The sequence below is a fragment of the Crassostrea angulata genome, chromosome 2, assembly GCF_025612915.1.
Source record: "Crassostrea angulata isolate pt1a10 chromosome 2, ASM2561291v2, whole genome shotgun sequence".
In the NCBI taxonomy this organism is placed as follows: Eukaryota; Metazoa; Mollusca; class Bivalvia; order Ostreida; family Ostreidae; genus Magallana; species Magallana angulata.
This window is the reverse complement of record NC_069112.1, coordinates 27,626,741-27,650,399: the sequence shown is the minus strand read 5'-3', so window position 1 is coordinate 27,650,399 and position 23,659 is coordinate 27,626,741. Positions and strand designations below refer to the sequence as shown.

The 23,659-nt window shown below is 31.9% G+C and overlaps 1 protein-coding gene and 1 pseudogene across 1 annotated transcript; one reads left to right on the top strand and one right to left on the bottom strand.

The window, feature by feature from the left end:
* Nucleotides 1-2,051: 2,051 nt before the first annotated feature.
* Nucleotides 2,052-5,642, bottom strand: LOC128171654 (uncharacterized; annotated as a pseudogene).
* An 11,531-nt stretch (nt 5,643-17,173) lies between these two features.
* LOC128174119 (uncharacterized) lies at nt 17,174-18,920 on the top strand. Its single transcript, XM_052839752.1, has 3 exons — nt 17,174-17,482; nt 18,275-18,365; nt 18,727-18,920. The coding sequence occupies exons 1-3, from the start codon at nt 17,192-17,194 to the stop codon at nt 18,918-18,920; spliced, it is 576 nt and encodes a 191-aa protein (XP_052695712.1). The 5' UTR covers nt 17,174-17,191.
* The last annotated feature ends 4,739 nt before the right edge of the window (nt 18,921-23,659 follow it).

The following is a 23,659-nucleotide window of genomic DNA, read 5'->3' as shown; positions in this document are numbered from 1 at the left end:
AGTTTGGTGAAGTACGGACCAGCAGTAATTTAGATATTGCTATCAAAGGGCACCTGCAACAAAAACTTTAACCAGGTCCGGACGTCGACGGTATAGAATAAGCTCCCCCTGACTTCGTCTCGGTGAGCTAAAAAAAAAACTGTCCAGTGACTCCTCATTTTTTTTTTAGGCATAGGCTGCTAATTCTTTTTTGGCTTTATTGAGGACATTAGTGTCCCCACTGTGGATTTTGTCCTCAAGAACCAAATCTTGTAGGAGAAGAAGTGGTCCAGTAACCTGGGCTGGGTAGGGTAAAATCCCTATGTAATAATACCCCAACATTGCCAAAATGGCTTCTTCTGCTCCTGTGCACTTAGATAGAACATTGTCTCTTTCCATCAATAATGTTGCCGTTTTGTCTCCGATCGTATTGTGAAGAATCCATACACCAGATGTTGTTTTGTGTGCCTGTGCAACGTCAATCCATGTTTCTGAACTCTAAAATGTGATTAGGTATAATTTTGAATTTACATATATATTTAAGAAATTATTTCAATATCTACCCAAGGTATACAATGTACAATGCGGTTTATATCTATAAAAGTAAACTGTCCCAACCCATGTTATATGAGTTGCATAGTATCACTTATGTAGATATTGAGTTCATTCCTTATAATTTAATTTTCCGCCATTGGAAGTCTAATTTACCTTTAAAAAATTGATATTAACCATGAAAATTTTCATGTAAAATCAAGCAGATTAATGTTTTTGATGTTATGAATCTGCAACCCAGGTTAAACAATATATTAAACCAGATTTCTCTATCAAATGTATAATAAACTTGATGCTGCTTTGAATGCCCTTTTTTAAAGATTTTATTTGGGATAAATCACATTTCCAAATTCAGTACATTACCTTGACAACATGGACTAGAAAGTGCCCAGGCTTCAATTTTCCTGTCATTTTGGTGTTACCACAAATAATGGGAAGGTGGAACAAAGCCACTAGGTATCTTTGATCTAATAAAAAATAAACATACAATTTTACAAATCTAAAGCAATAATAAGTTATCGTGTTAATTTACTGCAACAAAATCACTAGATACGTTTATAACTTACATTTATTTTGGAGACCGTGCCCGATAACACATACATTTACATATCAATTTTTTTCCCATCGGGCACGGTCTCTAATTAAAATGCAAGCGATAAACTAAAATAATATTTAGTGAATTTTTACACCTTATTGTATTCATCCGCCATTGCTTGATTAAGCAAATTTATACTCATTTAATGAGTTGTCAAAAACCAGGGAGGCAAAGTTGGGTTTTTTATACACAATTTAGTTAAATAAATGGAATAAAATCTTGTAATTCTTTAAATACTTTAAGGAACTTATTTCTTATGCGCCTTAAAAATGCGGTGCAGAATATGAATTTGGACGATTGTCAATCCAGACGATTGCTAGAAGGCTGCCGAACATTAGCTCGACGCCTTAAAAAATCATCAAAACTTATAAACAGATAAAACAAGTATTAAAAATGTATACAATGTCCTAAGTTACCACATAATTGCATTATCTAAACATGTGTTGAACATTAAATTGCATTGAACATAAAATTGTTTTGCCAAAGATTTATTTTTGTTCTTGATAAACAATCACTATATTATATTTTAGAACTATTGCATCAGACTTATCATAAAATTATTACCTATAGTTTTAAGAGTAGACCTTGGGATTTTAAGGATCCCCTTTTCAAATAACATATCTAGTGATGTTGTAAGGAACTCCCCCAAGTTCTCTTTCATTTCCGTCATCTCCGCAGGCACCTGCATGTACATGTTGTAAATGACCTGAATTAAAAAATTGTAAAAAGTATGTCAGAACACTCACATTTAATTCATTGTTTGAGTACAAACTATAGTAAAACCTCATTATTTTAAATTAAGTATATGATCTTACATTAGCAGGACAGCTGAAAACTTTATACAGTTTTAAAATTGTTCGTCAAGCGATCCTTCACAGGCATTTCTTCTATCTCCTTCAGTCGTGCCTCATATGACAGTCTGATTAGTTGGTGAATATCGTCTGATGTTTTAGCGGTTGCTAATCTTTTTAATGCAGTCATCAGTGACGTTTTACTTTTGTCTTGAAGTTCTTGAGCATCACTTGTTTCTTTAAAGAAAAAAGATCGAAGGAGTAGGGGATTAAGTTAAAATGTTGATATGCAGTCTCATTTTTTAGAAAAGCCCACACTATCAATTAATTGCTTTTAACAAATTCAGCATTTGTTGCTACCTTTTTCTTTTTGTACCTCTTCTTCTTTCTGTGGACTATGGACTTCTTTGCTCTTTTTTTTATTGGGAGTCTGATTTTCTTTCTCTACTTCCTCATGAGGCTTATCGACTTCCATGTTCCCTCCTTTGCTCTGGTTCCCTCCTTTGCTCTGGTTCCCTCCTTTGCTCTTGTTTCCTCCTTTGCTCTGGTCGCCTCCTTTGCTCTGGTCCCCTCCTTTGCTCTGGTTCCCTCCTTTGCTCTGGTCGCCTCCTTTGCTCTGGTTTCCTCCTTTGCTCTGGTTCCCTCCTTTGCTCTGGTCCCCTCCTTTGATCTGGCTTTCTCCTTTGCTCTGGTTCCCTCTTTTGCTCTGGTCCCCTCCTTTGCTCTGGCTTTCTCCTTTGCTCTGGTCCCCTCCTTTGCTCTGGCTTTCTCCTTTGCTCTGGTCCCCTCCTTTGCTCTGGTTCCCTCCTTTGCTCTGGCTTTCTCCTTTGCTCTGGCCCTCAACTTCCTCTTCTTCAGTCATTTGCTTCTGTCCAATTTTGTCTAGACCATCATCTTCACCCTATTTAAAAACATAACCTTTTATTTCTCTACAATTTGTTTTTTATTCTTGCCAATATCTTCTTATCCTACACTGTAGCTATTTTCCAAATAAACACACGCTATTATCTCTCATTCTTATTTTTTGCTGAAAGACAAAAAAGATTATGGTTGGATGGACCTTGGTGTAGTTAAAGTCTATGGCCATACACCTAAAGATGGAAGAAATATGGTTTTGTATATTCAGCATAATAAACAATGATATATTGGCCTTATTCCAATAGGTATATGGTTTATATGGGCAAACTTAGCATAGGTGTATTTAGCTTCATTCTTTCTTACCTGTTTTTTGAGAGATTTGTATATCCCTGTTTTTTTCCTTTGGTTGATACAGGTGGTGTGATGTTGTACATTCTTCGGCGCAGAAATCCCACCAATGAATTCTATATAATTTAATTAAAAACTCAGTAAAAGGTAAATCAAATAACAATATTTTTTTTTACTATATATATTTGAATGGTTATTAAAAATTAAAAAGTTATTTTTCAAATTAAGTTTGCTTACATAATTATCTCTAAGACCCTCCAATGGCTTATCCCTCAGGCTTGGATAATGACTTGCCATCAACCTAGCTAAAGATTGAAGTTCTGCCTCTGATGGCCTTCCTCCATTCTGTCCTATCAATGAATCCATTGACATACGGACTACCCGTCGTCTCTCCGTTTCAATGCTCTGTTGAGAGTGCTGAGAGGGATTGTTGAGGATTTCAGATCTTGGTATAAAATAATCATTCATTTGTAAAGACTGCCTCATTGGTTCATGCCTCTTAGCTGGTCTCTGTAGTTTTGGCAAATTACCAGTAGGAGGTGATGGTGATCGTTTCCTTTTAAATTGAGGGGAGTCCGATTCATCAACATCCTTGTCTTTTTCATGCTTTATTAAAAAGGTAATGTTTCATTGATGCAAAAAATGTGTTAAAATGATATGTGTTTACATCTAAGTTAAAAACATATATTAATTTCAGTTAAATGCTTGTGTCTTGAATAACTATATTCATGAAAATGATGATAATGTCACTAAAAATAATTTTGAAGTCCAAATTTTCATATTAATGGAGTAATTTTTACCAGCTCTTCTAAACACCGCCGTATTTCCTTTCTAACTTTGTAAGAACTTGAAAGGTCCTTTAGATCAGATTCATTTAGGTCAAGGAAGGTCCTTCCATCTATGTCGTTTTCTACAGAAACAAATACAAAACCTTGAAGACACAGTACTATAACATTTTGTTAAAATTAGGTCACACTTAACAATGAAACATCAGAAAATGGATAGAGATGCTCATAACACTTTTGCCTTTTTTCATGTTTATAGTATTTACATTTCTTATCATTTTTTATCTGTAAAATTAAAACAGGGTTATCATGGAAAGGTTATTGTGAATGTATTCTTAATTTAAAAAAGATATTTATGAAATTTGATTTGCAGTCTAAAACATGTATCTTATTATCAGGGTTGTCTCTAAGACCCGGGAGGCGGGGATTTTCCCCGCCTAAAGTGACGTGATTACCCGGCTATTATTGCACTTCAAACACAATCTAGCTATAAGGAAGACCTCCAGATCTCCTTCTGCTTTTTTATTTCTCCCTTCTACTTCAATTTTTAGAGACAACCCTGTATTATGCATCTAGTTCGTTAATTAGCTTTCTCTTTCAATGCTCAGATAATTCAATTTTGGCAAGTTGAATCACTTTGTTTACTACTTTTAATGTAATAATTTTGTTTGATCGTTTTAGCATGTTTGGATTGAATGTTGTTATAGATCTGTGTCCGCCTTTTATTTTTATACTACGGATGCTACTATGGACGTATTTAAAGTTGACCTACCGATAACAGTGACGAATTTATCCATTTGTCTATCGCTCCATGTTAATTAAAGCTTGCATCGCTACTCTGATAAACATCCCATTAAAGCATTTAAACGACAAGAGCAACTCTCATTACGACCTTAGAGGGGGTATAAATAATTGACTATTATATCGGGACCTCTCTTTTTTTTATGAGTTACATTTATGAGTTTACTTTCGTTTCACGATATACTGAAAACTCTTGTCACTTTTTAATCGATTTGGAAATACAAATATTTTAATAGCTAGAAATAAGTACTTGTCCGAGGACTACTACTACTTAACAAATCAGTTGTCTGACCAATTAAAATACTCGCCCCAGGCGTCGGGCAATGCTATGTGTCTAGCCCTGGAGTGTATATGACCAGAAGTTTTATTAATAAGTCTTCTTTTTCTTAGCAAGCTGCACCTGAAATATGGATCTTGATTTTACTTAAGTTTTTTAAATGTACATTGAAAACACTTTTTCAACCACAATCAGCTTGATTGAAATGGGGGTTTTCAGTGAATTTATTTATTGCAAAACACTGAAATACACCTTTAATTACCAATTTAATCAATTTTTTCATCAGAAACAATTAATTAGGAACTTCACTATCCAGCAACCAAGCCCCTTGTGGTAACACTATCCTGGCTGTGCCAGTGAATGAATCCAGTTGAGTCCTCCGACTCAATAGAAATCGTCAATCATAAGTAGAACAACTAAATATTGTACTATGTCCCATTCATATTAGTGTATATATATATATATATATAAGCCTAATTATATCTACTTTGGTTGCATAATACATTTATAATCTATACAAAGTATTAAATTTGATGTTTCCATTGGAATGATATACCTGCTATCAAATCTTGAACATCTTCTGACACATCCCTTTCTTTAAGCCATCTTGTTACACCATCAGCGCCCAAGTCTTCGAAACTTCTCATCTCAGCCATTTTGATAACCCGGCGCAAATCGGATTTGGCGCGAAACGGAAGTGTGTTGCGGAGGAGAAAAGCCAAAGTAATTCGTATTTAGATTAGTCGCGCCGTTAACGCGAACGTAAATAAAAGTTTCTAACCATCTCAGAAATTCGAAAATATAAGACAATATATCTTCATTCGTAGAATTTAATCCTATTTTTCTCTTTTTACAATTTGAAGAATGCACAACTACATTTATGTCTCTGGTACAAGTTAATGGATTTTTTGTCTACAACATCTTCCTATGTACAATGGCTTGGAAATGTCCTATCTGTGTTATTTTTATCGCAGTAACTTTGCGAATTTTAATGAGGCACATATTCTCAGAACATTCATATAAACCAGATTTCCGGATAGAATGCAGTGTCTCTGGATGCAAACAAGTATATCGGAAATACAATTCGTATTATCGTCACACAATGAAATACCACTTGGATATGTTGGATACACAAGCAGAGTTTGTTGTAAACAATACACCAGTTCAAGAAACGAATGATGCACAGACAGCCCGTGTTCATAATAATGTTTCGGTTCATGAAACGAACGATCTCGAAATGGTAAGACTATTCAGCTGTTTTTTTTTTCTTTAAATTTGTAAATATTACATGTACAGTGGGTCAGTAGATGTTCTCTTTCTTTTGCACTGAATTCTCAAATATTAAAAAAAAAACCTTTGTTTAATAAACAAGTTATGGTATTGTAGGCTATGGATGTTCCCATGAACATGGATGGTTATAATGATCATGAAAATGATGAAGAGGATAATATGCAGGACAATTACACAGATGATTATTTTGACAAACGCAAAGCTGTGTCGTTCATCATGAATCTAAAAGAAATGTACAGGATACGTGAGGTATATATGTTGATATTCGTAATTTATATATTGTCGTTCATTCATATTATTTATTCAAAGTGCATGTATTATACATTCATGTTTATCTATCTATCTATCTATCTATCTATCTATCTATCTATCTATCTATCTATCTATCTATCTATCTATCTATCTCTCGATACTACTCGCCCTCAATTCTGAGTACTCTGAGTAGGGTTCACTGCTTGTTAAAAGATAAAGAGAAGTGAGTAAAGTAAAATTTCAACAGAGTGAAAAGGGGATAGTAATATTATTACGTTTTTAGTGAAGATAAAAGATAAGATACATGTGATTTATACTGTAGATTCCTTTTTTATTGAAGTACTTAATTCCACTATTCAACTGTTTTGCATCTAATCACGGGAATATAAAATTACGAGTGCTGAAATTTTATTATATTTTCATTTAGTTTATATCAAAAGCAAGATTTTTAAATCAGTGAGATGTGCTTCTCACGATTATACACATATGTATTAAGACCTCTATATGACTATGTTAACAAAAATATACATATTTTCTATGGTTTTGTCCATGAAAACACTACACGTGATGGTTACTCTGGCATTTGAATAATAAGCCATCAAAAATTAATAATTTGTTTATGATATTAGGTAATAAAAGCCCTTTGGGCTTATTGGGATTTTTTTTTCACAAGACTGCATTTTTATAAAGAAAAAACAAAAAACAAATAAACCTCAAATAATGATTCTGTATTCTTTTTAATTTTTTGCAGACAGCTGCCGAAGATGTTGCCAGTGGGGTCAATAACATTGTAGAGAGTTATATGCACATACTGAGGACCAGATTACGTCACTTTATGCAGGACTTAGACACTGATATATCTGAGCGCACCTTCGGTGAAATATTTGATATTGAACTACCTTTTAGTGGAGTGGTCTCAGCACATGAGAGAAAGAAGTTTATAAAAGAAAACTTTCTATACAATGTAAGTATGCATTTATATTTTAAAAAACTTGTTTATTTTGACATCAAAATAAAAATTTTGTTTCAAACTCTATAGGTACATTTGTTTATAATTAGGGCCCCACATGAAAATGCATGAGTTCTATAGGAATATCATTGTCCATCTGTTTGTGAGGAATAATTAAAATTATGTGCAGAACAATGTATTGAAGATGAAAAACACTGTCTTTTATACTGCACTTTGTATAAAAATCTACAACAGAAATTCAAATATTTCTATATGGCCGGTGAATTTTGAAGAATTTGATAATAGTCAATATTTATTTGTTTCATTGATCAATAATTACCCATTACAAACTGCTACATTTATAAACTCTGCATACCAGCTCAGGAAAAATAATATTCAAAAGTAAATGTGTTAAAATTTTGTACATCAGAAATGTAATTTATCAATGTTCATAGGTAAATATAATATAAATCTGAAATTATGCATGTATAAAGTTACAATTGTATAAAGTGACTTATAGGGGGCCGGGTGCAAATTACGATTATTTGACATATACTTTATATAATAGAAATGTCTTGCATAATGTCGCTATAATAAACAATTACTTACTTACTTATTTTAAACCAACTTCTTGCAGGAGCCACAGACAGTACATGTTGGCCAAAGGCTTCAAGTGGTTCGACAGAGAGGACAAGCTAATTTAGATGTTGTTAGAGACACTTTTATGTATATTCCACTTATTGAAAGCATTGAACAACTGCTGCAAAACCAAGATATACTTGAACTTGTAATTAACCAACCTGCAGAAAGAATGGATGGGTTTTATTCTGATATTCAAACTGGTTCTGTCTATCGTCAAAATTTTCAACAAAACCAAATAGCTTTGCCAATTGTGTTGTATTTTGATGATGTTGAAATTTGCAATCCCCTAAACAAGCGTGCAGGAACTCACAAAATCGGTTTATTTTATTACAGTCTTGCAAACCTACCAGTTTTATATCGATCACGATTACCAGCAATTCGTTTGTTGGCGGTTATAAAAAGGAGTATAATGAATAAGCATAATCTTAATGTTGTATTAGAAAGAATATAAACAGATTTAGAAACTCTTTCTAGGGGAATAACTTTGACCATCAACAGTTGCGAATACAATATAGCTGGATGGTGTCATTGTTTTGTAGGAGACACTTTGGCTGCTAATGAATTTGGGGGGTACAAAATAGGTGTTGGTTTTGCATATCAAAAATGCAGAACTTGTGAATGTACATTTGATGACATGCAGGCAAATTTTGAAGAGCATCTTTTCATTGAGAGAAACTTAGATCGTTATGATGAACAGTGCTATGAACTTTCAGTGGCACAAACTCAGTCAGTCAGAGATGCCATATCTCGTGCCTATGGAATTAATGGCAGAAGTGTAGCCCGTGATTTCCCAAATTTTGACTTAACTCAGCAAATTCCACATGACATCATACATGTTATTTTTGAGGGAGTTGCAGTGTATGAGATCAAATTGGTTTTAAAAGTTTTGTTAGATGATAGGTTTTTCTCTGTTACAGAGCTTAATAATTTAATAGAAAATTTTTCTTATGGTTATGCAAATAGAAGTAGTCAACCAACTCCTATTCCACCCAAAGTCATCAATAGAAATGATACAACTCTCAAGCAGTCTGCTTCAAGTATGATAGTACTTATGCGGTTGCTTCTTTTTTTTCTCATCGATAAACTAAACTGTGCTTTCAATAATCCATACATTCATTTCTTGATAGAGTTGTGTGAACTTACATTGATATTATTATCTCCCTTGATATCTTATGAATCAGTGCAAATGTTGAAGGTAATGATTTCAAGTCATCTAAAACAATTTAAAGAATTGTTTCCTGAAAAAAACATTATTCCAAAACAGCATTATTTAATACATCTTCCATCAACCATAGAAAAGTTTGGAGCTCTTTGTAATGTTTGGGCTATGAGATTTGAATCAAAACATAATTTCATCAAAGAAAGGATGATTGGATGTCACAATTTTAAGAATATTGAAAAATCTATTGCTGAACGTTGTGCAATGTATGAGTGTACATTAAATTTATGTGACAAACATCCATTGTTTAACAATGATTGCATGTTTGGGGAAAAAAAACCTGTTTTGCAAATTGAAAACTCGAGAGAAAAATTATCAAGTTTTTTTGGTATTGATGCAAATCAAGTTAAGTCTGTTCATGAGGTAGGATGGATTTTGTACAAAGGTCAAAAGTTTGTCTGTAACCAATGTGAGATTGCATTTGGTGTTGCAAATAGTATGCCTGAATTTGGGACTTTGAAATCCATTTGGATCACAGAAGAATGGTTTGATGATTCAGAAATTCAACGTATTTACTTTAACTTACAAATGTTTGAAACTTTAAGTTTTAATGAAGAAATTCTTTCATACCATGTAGCTTACCCGAGTATGCCCCAAGGACATGAGCTCATACACATTGATAATATGTTGATCCATTGTCCTTTGCATGTTTATAGGGGGCAGCAGCAAAAATGTCACATTCCTATACCATTTGATTTTGTAGATCTGATCATGTACAAAATGACTATGAATTAATAAAAGCACTTTATTGGTTACTGAATGGTTTTGAGATTTGACTCATTGATCAATATGGCAATGTATAGACTGCATTGATCTCCTTAAAAATGGATTTCAATGAAAGTAAGTTTATAGCTAAAGACATTATATTCTTATGCAATGTAATTATTATAAAATTGAAAAAAAAATCCAATATTTTAATTTGGCTCTTTTTAAACAAATATGTACATGATAGATATGTACACATATTGCACCGTGTAATGCAATATTTATCTAGTTCTTCTCGATCATGACTCTGCTGGTAATGGCGAATCAAGATTCTTAAAGGTGGAGACAATAAAACAACCTTGCATGGACAAGTATATAATTCTGATAAATAAGGACAATCATACCTTTTTGAAAGCAAAGGAGATATATGCCATTTCTGAAAAGCTAGTCACTTTCAAATTTCCTATTGTATCGCCCAACCTGTCTGAGTGCAAACTCTCTCTCTCTCTCTCTCTATCTCTCTCTCTCTCTCTCTCTCTCTCTCATAATATACTTATATAGTAAGTCTGTTTTTGCTTTAAGTATATGAGAGTCTTTATCATAACAAATATCAGTAAAGGAATTACTTAGTAAATCATGTTAAGTATATGATAGTTCCTTATCATAACAAGTATCAGTAAAGGAATTACTTAGTAAATCATGTTTAGTTTTTAGTAAATGAGTGTCCCTTTTTTCATAACAATAATCAGTAAAAAGGAATTACTTAGTAAAACATTTCTACACATTAAGTAAATGTAAGTAAAATATTTTTATTTAGTAATTGACATGAAATTCAGTAATTGTTTTAAATTTGTAAGTAAATGTTAAGTAATTACCTATTACTTATTAATATGATTTTAAGTAAAAAATGATTACTAAGTAAAACTTTTTTTAGAGTGTACAAAACTAAAGTATTTTAAAATTCAGTCATTTATAGAATATAATTTAATATGGTTATCTTATTCTATATCAAACTTTTTAACAAACAGTGAACTTCTTTAAAATAAGAAGCATTGATTTGTAATCAGACACACTTTCAGCTCAAGATGTTTGACTCAAAGCACCATCTATAATTGAAATATTCATAATTGAACATCAGCGATCACTTATGGCATGGTATTATTTACAATTTCATTTCATTTTCAATTCGATTCGATTGTTAATAGAACACTATCAGGAATATAAGTGTACCTATAAAACAGTCAGATGGTGTTTAAGAATTTGTTGATTATATGACATCTTTGAACATTTTCTATAATATATCACAATGGTAGCTATGACAAAAAGACCGATTTTAAAAACAATATGATGAATATGTTATTTACTTTTTATAGCATTCTTCTGGATAAAGAAAATAATTAACTACAATTTTATGACATAAAATGTACGTATATAGAGCAATCAAAACATATGCAATCGATTTATCATCGTCAAGTGCGTCCCAGGGTCGCATTTTAAAATATTACTTTTCAATCAATGAGAAAATTGATTCTTCCTTTTATTTCTTTGTTATTTTGTATAAATATTGTTTCTCACATTAAAATCTTTAATTTAAATCTTATGCTTTTTACTTACACATTTGACCAGCCACTTGGTCACTTTTTGGTTGATTTTAGTAGCTTCAAACTGATTGAAAGGGAGCGTGGCTCCTTGCATAGGCACCTTCTTCTGACATTGCTTCAAGTGAGATCAGTGCGATTAAGCACCACCCTAAGCCATTTATTTGTTTACTTTGTATTGTCAAATATCGTATACATTTTGCCCTCTATCAATGCACTCAGACGTACAATAGACGTGGCGCTGTTTATTTTCAATTGGCACTCATTATTCTATTAGTGTTAATTACTTATGTGTAACATACCCTCTATCAATACGCTCAGACGTATTATAGGCGTGGTAATATTACCAAATCAATTGTTACTTATTAGCTTCCTTACCTCTTTTATTACGCTCAGACGTTTAATAAATGGGGTATTTTATGATTAATTATCAACAAATTAATGTTTTCATCTGAGGCAATTAACTAACTCCTAAACCGTCACTCCCGCTTCTTCCAATGGCAGGACGCTTTAAACGTCAGGACAAACAAGAGAAAGTAAGAGCATCGTATGCATGTGCTCATGAACAACGCATTCACAAAGCAAGCGTAATAATTGGAAAAAAGTATGTTATCAGTATATCCTTATATTCTCTCAAAGATAATGAATACATACTACTAGCCAAAAGGCTTAAATCCATCCCGTCACCCAAAAAGAGCAATGTCAAAAGGCTTCTCCTTAAGAAATTTGATGAGTTTGCGAGAAAACTCAGATGCAAATTCGTTTTTGATACCGGCTTGTGGAGCACTTGAAAATTACATTAATAAAACTAAACTAGAATTATCATCTCTGCCAATAAAACAATATCAGGATAATCTAACTAGACAGGAAGAGCAGTATTGACTTCATTAAAAAAAACAACAGTCATATCGTTATTAAAAAGGCTGACAAAAGCAACACTGTAGTCATCATGAATAGAGAAAAATATATTTCTGAAACACTAGTCGACATAAGTCAAAGCACTATATTGAAGCTGACAAACCCGGTTTGTCAATTTACATAATATCATACAAAAGAAAATATGGGATATACATATCAGAGGAACATTGGACAAAAAACATAATGTTATCCAAATGATAACAATTCGTCCCTTTTATCTGCTCCCTAAAATTTACAAGATCAAAGACAATATCCTAACTGCCCTCATGAATGACACCGGCAGCCTCAGACGGTTACCACCTTGGCGACCAAGTATTTCACAATGCGATACACCAACACATAGAAATTGTGCTTAGGGTGATTGCTTTCTAATCCCAATAGTTAAAAAATAAACGAACAATATAAAGGATAAAACTGATTTTATTTTTAAAAATCGAAACTTTACGCTTACCTACGCAGATTTTACTGATCACTAATGATGTTATAAGTATGCATACTAACATGGAGTTCAGTGAATTATTAAACGCTGTTGAAGAAGCCTACAAAAATAACAAAAGAGACGTATCAGATCTAGATTTATCGTATCCCGATGTCTCAAATCCCCACTTTCTTGTAACGTGCATACTCGAAATATTATTTTGAATTTCATGAAAAAAAATACAAATAAAACATTGGATGTCCAATGGGCCCAACAGTTTACCCAGAGGTATCTGATATTAGAATGTTCTATACAACCCAACCAATCCTGGGCCAGTTTCAATATGCTAATAAGATCTTCTGGAAATTCTGGAGTTCTTTGAACTTGGCAATCGATGCCACCCGCATATAAAATTCACTTTTGAAGTCGCTGTAGATTCAAAGAACGTTTTTGACACAACAGTCTATAAAGGAGGACAATTCCAAGAAATCAACAAACTAGATATCAAATCATACATAAAACCAACAAACAATTTTCAGTATTTATACACAGAGAGGACTCACGACCAAGCGGTATCCAAGGTTTTATAATTAAGGGTGAATGTATAAGACATGTGAGAAATACATATGACACTACAGCTCTCACTGTAATTCTACAAGACCTTATGAAACACTTGTCAAAGAGAGGTTACTCTGATACAGATATAGACCCTATTATCAAAGAAATGAGATCCTAATAATAAAAATAACCACAAATCAAAACTCCAAAATAAACTAGGTATGTTCACAAAATATAACCCGATAAATAAAGGATTAACAAAACGCATTTTAAAATATTGAAACGAAATGAAAACTAACACGAGATGCAAAGAAATCTTTACATCGGAACCGATTAGCGAGGACAAAAGCATTGGCAATATGACTATTAGGTCACATTTACCTCAAGAATACACTGCTAAGGTGGACCCAGAGGCGGGTCTTCTATTTTGAAAATACTCTTTTAGAAACCGCTTAAACACGTTTTACTATATTACTATATATACAGTTATGTATCAAAAGAAATATTGGTGACATTTGATTTAGAGTGTCGGGTCAAAGTAAATTTCATGGACGGGTTTAGTTGATTAATGTCCTTTTTTTTAAACAATAACTTATCCTTCTGTTTGATTATGTGTTTGCTTTCCCTTGTTCATCAATCACTGTTTATTTGACTGTTCAATTCTATAATATCATAAAAAATAAGCAAAGTATAAACATTTATAGAGCGCCCTTTATTTCAATATTTAATGTGCTGTACAATCATGTTTATTTATTCATCGTCAGATCATAGACAAACAACTTCATTCATCGTCCGAACATCGACAAACAACTTCATTCATCGTCAGGACATCGAAAAACAGGTTTTCTGTTTGTCGTCGCTCGGTCGATCGACATTTCGCATTTGAATTTCCCTTAAATTTCAGCCAACTGACAATCAAAAGTCGATCAAGGGTGGACTTGTCTTTTTGGCGATTGTGTCAAATCGGTTGATGGACAGCCAGCTGTATACGGATAACGTTTAGTAATTACAATTTATTAGTTGATAAGCGGCGGTCAGGCACATAAGATTTTTCCCGCAAGAAATTGAAGCAATGCCCACGAAGTTACATTGAATATTCATCAGTTGAGAACTATTTAATGTCATTGGCCGACCATCGGCTTAAATGTGACTTGCTAGTTGAAAGTAAGAAAAGATCACGGAAGACGAAAATAAAAGACAATATATTCAAGAAAATATTACTAGTGTCTTGATCAAGCTTTTCACTATATAGGTGATTATTTTCGGTTTTTATCTCAATAGAAAAACCATTGTAACAATGCTGTGCATCTAAATGTTATGTAATGTAGTTTTCTATTTATTTATTTATTGCAATTTCTGGTTATTCGTTGTTTTTTTTTTTTTTTTTTTTTTTTTTTTTTGTTTTGGTTTTGGTTTTTTAGTAAAACCGTCTTTCACCGGTGAAAAAAAGCGTGTTTTACCGAGTAGCTGCCCTTGTTGGATTTGTAACTACAGAAAATAAGTAAATTAAAAATAAAAGTGATTAATGCATGTAAAAGGCTTTAATTTTAGCAAAGACAATTTTATTTATGCATTTAAATACGATTTTTGTAGATCATTCCATGTATTTTACGCGGGTACTTAATTCCGCGATTCTGTCGTTTTGTATTAAATCGCGAGAAAGTTAAATCGCGAACACCGTTTTTTAATCATATTTCCTAATAATTTACATCTGTCTGAACAATTTTAATTATGAAATCCGCAAGGAGTGCTTCTAGCAATTGTACGCTGATGTTACCTCCTAGAGCTTTATTAGGAATTTACAGTAATGAAAAAAATATAACATTTTGGTGCCTGTAGAATTTAACCTGTATCAAATTAAGTAAAATGCACCATATCAACAAAAAACATAAGGCGTTGGAATTACCGAAAAACTGCGGCGAAATACGGTTTATAACAATTTGTTCTATAGAGACCAGCGCCTTTTCATGGTACAACACGAATGCCATTGATATTTTAGCAATTTTTGTTCTATTTGAAATTACAATTATTTTTTAAATTAAAGAGCGAAATCAACGAAATTTGTAAAAAAAAAAAAAAAAAAAAAGAAAAAAAAAGAAAGAAAAGTTACAAACTGCTGGAACCACAGTCTGATCGTCGTAGGCTTCATTTCTGTATATTTCTAATTAAACGCGAGCTGGTGATTTAATACCCGCATAAAAGCGCAAAAAAACCATCACTGGTTTTAGGAGGCTCACTTTTAAATTTCTGAACTGTTGTACACTAAACGACGAACTGAAGTTTGGTGATCGTCGTTTTATACTCTAGCATTTGTCACGTAATGGCGGTATCCCAAACATAAATACTCACATGATGTAGGATATCTTCAGTGTTAACGACGTTACACATTTGGTTACACATTGCAAAATAAAAACAGAATCAAACCTATAAAAATATTAGAGTAAAGGAATAAAATGGCACATGGACAAAAGTCTCGATCTAGAATCGACAATCATTCTTTCAGTAAATAAAAAACATAATCCATACTTATTCATTTAATGACTAACTGTGTACATTTTATTGTTTACAAAACATGTATCGGTATCACTAATAAGTATACTTTTATTGCATTTCCGTTGATATACCAATTATAGTAAAGTGTTCCCTTATAATCTGAAAGAGCGAGACGTTACGCATGATGACAAAGCAAGTGTTTATTTTAAAAAAAAATAGGAGCAGCAATTGTAGCAATCACACTTAATCCTGGCGTCATCATGCTAAATTGATTAACACATGATATTTTTGTCTTCACTGAATGCGTTTCGTGGTTTTCGTCCTCAAATTAATGTTTCTAGTAGAAGTTTTCTAAAGATAACAATGTAGTAAAGAATCAATATGAATCAGAAATTGAAAAAAAGAGGGAGCCGCGTACAAAAAAATAAAAATAAAAGGACATGAACTCAAGCACAACATGGATAATATGGACAGTCCGAAGTGGAATAAAATAATTTTGGATATGAAAACAATAAAGCGGAAAACATGAGTAAATGTACAAACGATTAAAAAATTAAGCAGCACGAGAGTACCAACAAAATACGTAGATGTTTGGCGGGGATACATTTCCTTCCTTACACTACACCCAGGGATTTCTTTTCAAGTATACATACCACATACTTCAAACACACTTTCATCTGGAGAAAGTTTCATTATCTAGAAATTGCATTATGAATAATTGGAAACTACATTTTGTAGGCGATAAAAATCAATAGCTGAACAATAGAGTTATATAATAGCATAACTTCACAAATCAATTTCATTTTCAAAGCGTATCTTTGTTACTCAGGCAAGCAGAGAGGAATTTGTGATTGATATCTTTAACCACTTTGAATAAGGGCTTTAAATTTTGATGATTTTATGACACGACTAAAAATTTTTAATTTGTTCTAATTACCAAAACAATAGTAAACAAAAATCGATTATGAGTATTCATTTTTTTCAATTACAAAACCGTTTCTGTGAATTTTTACTTTTGACGTTTGATTTTACAAGAACTAGTCACATAAAGCGCTTAGTTTGCAAAAGATCAATAACTCGCCTTCTTCGAGAATTAATTCAATATAATTGGTGCAAGTTTGGCGAAAACTGTATCCTCTATGATGAACTTGTGCCATTCATCAATGATTTTTCTTGCTCTCTTGTTTATGAATCACTGTTTTGCTGACCTTCGACATGGCTACGCCATGCTACAGTACGGACACAAATTAGACAGAAGGATGATAACGTCGTATGATGGATATAGTATTCTGGATTGTGTGGAGGATTGTCTCAGAACAACACGATGTCGGTCCATCAACTACCACCAGGGAGCCCACTTCTGTCAAACCAACTTTGAAAGCAGAGTATCTACACCTGATCTATATCTAGAAAAGCCTGGATGGATTTACAGTGATATAGAAGACTGGGACAGGGTTAGATATGTTTGTGAATTTTGATTCGATTTTATAACTGGTTGATAAAACTGAATAACGAATTGAATTCGAAGTTCTATTATTTATTTTAAACATTATTTTGTTCTTAAAAATCGCGACAGCAATCAATAACTTAAAGAAGCTAATTTAATAATTCATTTTTGTAATGTTATAAACATTCAAAATTTATCGCTTTGTGTTTCGTAAATGTGCTATCATTATCCACTGACACGAAGACTTGAATAGCATGTAATGTCTGATTTCAGTCATTAATGTTGTGTTATCTTTCTTGTGTTGCTTTGCAAGTGTTTACTTCTATTAAACATTATGTATTTTTTTCTTGAAATGCATTAACGGTCTTTGGTTTTATCAATTTGAAATTAGAATATGAAATACTTTGGTGCAAAAATTGTCTTATAAATATACTTTCATTGAAATACAATTTACCGATGACTTAATAACTTTCAAATTCACTTTGCATGCTTTGCTTAACATATGCAAAAGTGTAACCTCTATTGTGATTTTTTTTTTGAATTTTGTTGTTTATTATGTGATGAATACCTAGATATAACAATAACGAATTTCTACGTTAGATCAGAGAATGAAAAAGAAAACAGGAATTCAAGCGAAATAATATTATTTATGACAAACGCTGGAATTGAAATTATATATGTTATATATGTTATCACATCTTTATGTTCATTATCAAGAGTTAAAATGTTGATTTCATACTTTTTATGGAACATTTTCATTTGAATTTTTTATTCAAATTTTTTTTAAATTTTCTTATAGGTCATTGCAGGAGCGTGTTCGATGTCAAATTGTTCCATGAATGAAAAGTGCATTCCAAAACCTTTTGATCAGATCACCTGTGTCATTTCAGGTTCTTCATTTTGATATCTTTGTTTTGTATCACAAATAACATTTAAAAAAACAAGTACGTTTTCTTTTTTTTCGATTTTAAGATTTTATTATGTAGAAAAACTAATAGACTACGACAACGGTCTTTTAAATTACATGTACTTATAAAATATAACTTGGAACTTTACCTCTGTCTTTATAAACTAACTCACCAAATCATTATTTTATTCTTTAGCGCTTTATTCTGATGACATCTCAATGTTCGGTTATTTCGGACAAACCTCAATATTTGGAAGATTTTTTTAATACCAAATGTATTTTGCACACCAAAAAAAGGAAATATAACAATAACCGAGAACTGATGTTTAATTTTTAATTAACAGATTGTGGTATACCTTTAAATGAAAGTTTCTCAATGGAAAAGGTTAGGGAATGGGATGCCATTGGTGTAGAAAGAGGAATCCATATCACCTGTTCTGCCGGATACAAGCAACAAGGTTCTGAGCGTTTTGTTTGTCGCCCTGATGGATCTTGGATGACAGATTTGAGTTGCACCATGAGAAGTAAGATAACGTGACAAACTGACTTTGCTACACATTAAACCTGCGAACACCTAAATTCATTAGTAAAACTTGTATTTAGTAAAAAAAAGAATCGTAATGGTATAAATTTACATTAAAACTAATAAATGTCCTGTAACTACCCTGTATTCACCTTCAAAGGACATATCAATATCAACTAATGGCATATGTTTTAATGGAATACATTCATAAATGCTCTATTCAGATTGTATTCAATCATAGACATTTCTAACTTGGGCAAATAAAGCAGATTAAAGATTTTGTAAAAATACAGAGACCCCAAATCGTTAAAAAAAAATAGATATCCAAAAACAATAGAAAGAAAAAAAACACACCTAAAGAAAAGGTGGCTGGCTATTTCATCGAAGACATGTGGTCGAAAATGCACCACTTTTTTTTTAAAAAAACGATATAAAAAGAAATCCTGAATAGATATATAGATTAATTGATTTTTTTTTCAATTTTAGAAATACTAGGATGTTTTCAAAATAGTGATAGTCGCAATGTTCTAGAATTCGGACGATATGAAATTTCCCCGAATGGACAACAGGAATGCGAAGTGTTTTGTTTACACCAACAACAGAGCAATTTTAAATATTACGGCTTGCGGGTTTGTAAAGTCTTAGGAAACTAAGGTCTGATGCAGTATGTACTAGTAATTGGACGAAATTGTGACGTGTTTACCAAACACTTAGTTGCGTTACATTGCAATTGATATCAAAGTTATAAATGATATAAAGATTATAAATGAAATTGAGAATTTAGTAGTTTTTTTAGTATTTTGTTATCAAAGACCTTTTGAATATCAGAAGTTTTTTGTGTGCATTTGTAAACATAATTCAGTCATCGTAAATATAAAATAGTCGCAGCGGAAAAGAAATAAGCAACAACGAAAAAAAAATTACTCAAATCACTTTAGAAGCAGGTAAAAACCATTTACAAAGTGTCAAATACCTTGCATATACCAAGATCTACAGTTGGGAGTTTAAAAAAGCGTACTGAACAATAAGGCTTGATAGAACACATTTCCTGAAGAGGATAAAGCAAGGGACTACCAAATATCAAAAAGGCCAAAAAACTGTTAACAGAAGAGACAATTAATACGACATTAAATCGAATTTAAATAAGAATGAAGTCAAATCAATATGAAATCAAACTTTGCTGTTTTATGCATTTATGCAAAGATGTGGAAAATAGAAAACGTTTGTTTTGGTAAGCAAAAATTACAAGAAAAGGAATCTATGGCTGAAGACCTGATTTGTTAGAGGCACAAAAGACTAAGACCTGTTACTTAGTGATAGTAATGGGGTGTCTCACATGGCATGGTGTAGGCACAATTTAAAGAGTTGATGATAACATGAATGCTTGCAAAATCAAAAGATACTAGATGACAATTTGCATCCTGTTTTAGCCCATCAGTTTTCATAATGGAAGTTTTTCAATACAATGATTAGGCACGTCGTGTGCGTTCCACCCAATATTATTTACAGAATAGAACACGAATATAGCCAACACGCTCATAATAAATTGACGCTTATATTGATTAACATATTGTGAACCTAACATAACAATAGACTAAGAACAATTGGCTGGCAGGCACAGGACCCAACATCAACACCATCGAAATTATCTGTCTTCTAATTAAAAGAAAGCATTGGGGAAGATATAGTAGAATATAGATCAAAGAAGATTATATTTGTAAAATTCAGCTCATCTAGACTCAAATTCGCCCTCAGTACGTATAAACCTATAACAGGCAATTACTCGACTCTTGCAAAATGGCATTTGACTAAAAAGTCATCTTACAAAGATATTAGTAAGTTTTTATTATTAAGATATTTTTGAATATGAAAACTGAAGCTTAAAGTTTCACTTTATTCTGTCGCAAATGTGAATACGCCGCCATTTTGTCCAACTACTTCATGCATCAGTCTGTATGTACATTTTATGTTTGATATGAATATTACAACTTCTTCAGAAAAAAAAATCAATGAGTAAAAATTAATGAGTATAGATAGTAGACCAAAACAAACATTATCGTTCATTATTTGATATGACATTTTACACCAAAAAAATAATAATATTTATATATCTTAATAATTTTAAAACTTTTTGACAACAATACTGTCGAACATTTTAAAATGATTGATTTAGTTTGAGACATAACCTAGTCATATCCAAAAGTGCAACTTAACGATGATGTGTTTTTCAGTATGGTAAATATTGCTTTTGCGGCAATGAAATTCTACATTCACCTACTCGTGTGCCTGATGGAGACTGCAATACGCCTTGTGTTGGGAACGCTAATGAGTTATGTGGTGGTATGTATAGGTTGTATATCTTTACATATATATAAACAAATTACTTCCATTCTGATAGATTGAATGCCGATGATTTGATTTAATACAAAAGCCTAACACCTACTATGTGGTTTCATTGCCTTAGTAACAGAGGGTAAATATGTCAAAATAGCATTTTAAATTTATGTATTTATTATAAGTAAAGCCATTCATTCAGAATTTCCAGGCCAATAATTATAAAACAAATTGTCACTTTTCATGAAAAAAAATAAAGTTATGAAGAAATGCATTTTTTCATGGTGTTCCCATAGTCACCTAAAAGAAATTTCAATTTTTTTTAAAAAAAGACATATTAGAATTAAAATACAAATTGTACATTTTCTTTGCACCATTAATGCTAAATAATAAAGGATTTAAAGTTAAAAAACAAATGAGAACCATTGTTATTTATAGGAGTTGAACTATAAGGAAAATGCAAATAAAAGTGACATAATTGACTATTTTTTTTTCATATATAAACTATTTCATATAATTTCTCGAGAATCAACGAAGTTTGTCATTTGAATTTTAAACACAACTTGACTAACTATCTGATTTTTGTTAAAAGATACTGTGTTGCTCTAGACTGCAATTAGTCAGTATTTTGGTTTGTGATTTTCATTGCTACATCAGTGTTCATATATAGCGACGATACCTCTGTGTTGCATAACAAGATATATTGAGATACACTATTCAAAAAATCAAGGCAGATATTTATAAGTAATAACAAAAAATTGCAGTTGTAAAGGTTTTTTTCATTTCTAAGAAAGGTTACAATAGCAAATGGTTTCAATTTTCATATTAAAAATGTATATTGCATTAAAATTGATAGGGACGGACAGATTTAATAGTTACCTAAAAGATTCATTTATAAAATTTAATCTGTTTCCATAGTAACATTTCAAAAGCAATATTTCTTTTATCATGTTCTTCTATAAAATGAAATTCGACCCTTAAAAATGTTTGTTTATCGTATTTCATACTTTATATTAGTGGGCATTACCATATTGTATGCATTTAAAGTATTTATATTTTGCAATTTGGCCATTTTTTGTATCGGTTATTATGGTAGCAGTTCTCCCAAACAACAAAAGGACTATATATGGTTTGAGCATAAAATGGCCCCCTAAAATGAACATTGTCATTTTACTGTAATTCTTTGTTTTATTTGTACAAATATACATTTGAAGTTTTTACATAATTTTCATTTTTATGTTAGTGCTCACAATTTAAAAATATAACATCAAAAAGGTTACCTTTTCCCGCAATTTTCTCATTTTTAACATAAAACGGCTTGTTTTGAAGCAGTTTTTCTTTAAGGAAACATCGAGCGACTGCTTGAACAAACAAAATATTTTCACCAAAGATGTATCTCTCCAATACTTATAAGTGACAAAAAGTTCGTTCTTGTTCAAAGAGTCGCTCTATATTTCCCATTCGAAAAAAGATTTGAAAATTGTCAATTTTTGATTGATTTTGATTGAATTATAAAAATAGCGTCACTTCTGACGTCATATACTGCCAGTGAGTGCATATAAATCAAATAAATAGGTGAAAAATAGTTTTCATGTCAACTCTTTTATAAAATAACACAACAAATTAATGTACCTGAAACATTTTAAAAGTAGCGAATTTTAGGGGCCAAATTTGACTGATATCATATAGTGTGTTTGTGCTCATAACAATCAGTGTATTAATGCATTAAAACATAATGAAAATTGGTGATGCTTGACATAGCTGCATAACAAACAGATATAAAACTCTAAGTGACTGTGGGGTCTTGTTTGCGGCTGATGTAATGTACACTGGCGAATAAGATCATCAAAGTGACCTCGTATACATCTTTCATCGTAGGAAATACTTAGGGCGCAAACACTTTATAAAATTGCATCATTTTTGTGCATTTTTTCTCCTCTTTCCATCGACACAATTGCTATCTCCTCATTGACCCTTCGCCAGAATTTCAAGCTCTTGTTAAAGACTCACTGATATACATATAATTCAGACTGATCACCTTAAAAAATCACCCTAATGGATATGATTAGGCTATGCAAGGGATGATTTGTTGGCTAGGACTAATTGCGAGGTTGTAATGCTTTTATTAATTTTTGTTGCTATGTATTAATATACATGCGAGCAACGATATAGTAACTTTACTAAATTCACACGCACTGAATAAAAAAAACTTAGATAGCTCGCAGGTTTGCTGACGTAACAATGGTACACTGTATCAAATCAAGATTGTGTTTTTCAGTACAAGAAACATTTTTTTTGGAAATTACGTTTCAATGTTTTTTGACAACATTTCAGGTTTTAGTTTATGTTACTTTTTTCACAGCAGATTAAAAAACAAAGTGTATACAACTTATATATAACTTATAGTGTACATTCAATAG

Excerpts from the sequence above, each read along its gene's own strand:
- LOC128174119 (XM_052839752.1), top strand. The coding sequence starts at position 17,192 with ATGATTTTTCTTGCTCTCTTGTTTATGAATCACTGTTTTGCTGACCTT. Across the intron at positions 17,483-18,274 it reads ATATAGAAGACTGGGACAGG|GTCATTGCAGGAGCGTGTTC; the intron begins GTTAGATATGTT and ends ATTTTCTTATAG. Across the intron at positions 18,366-18,726 it reads GATCACCTGTGTCATTTCAG|ATTGTGGTATACCTTTAAAT; the intron begins GTTCTTCATTTT and ends TTTAATTAACAG.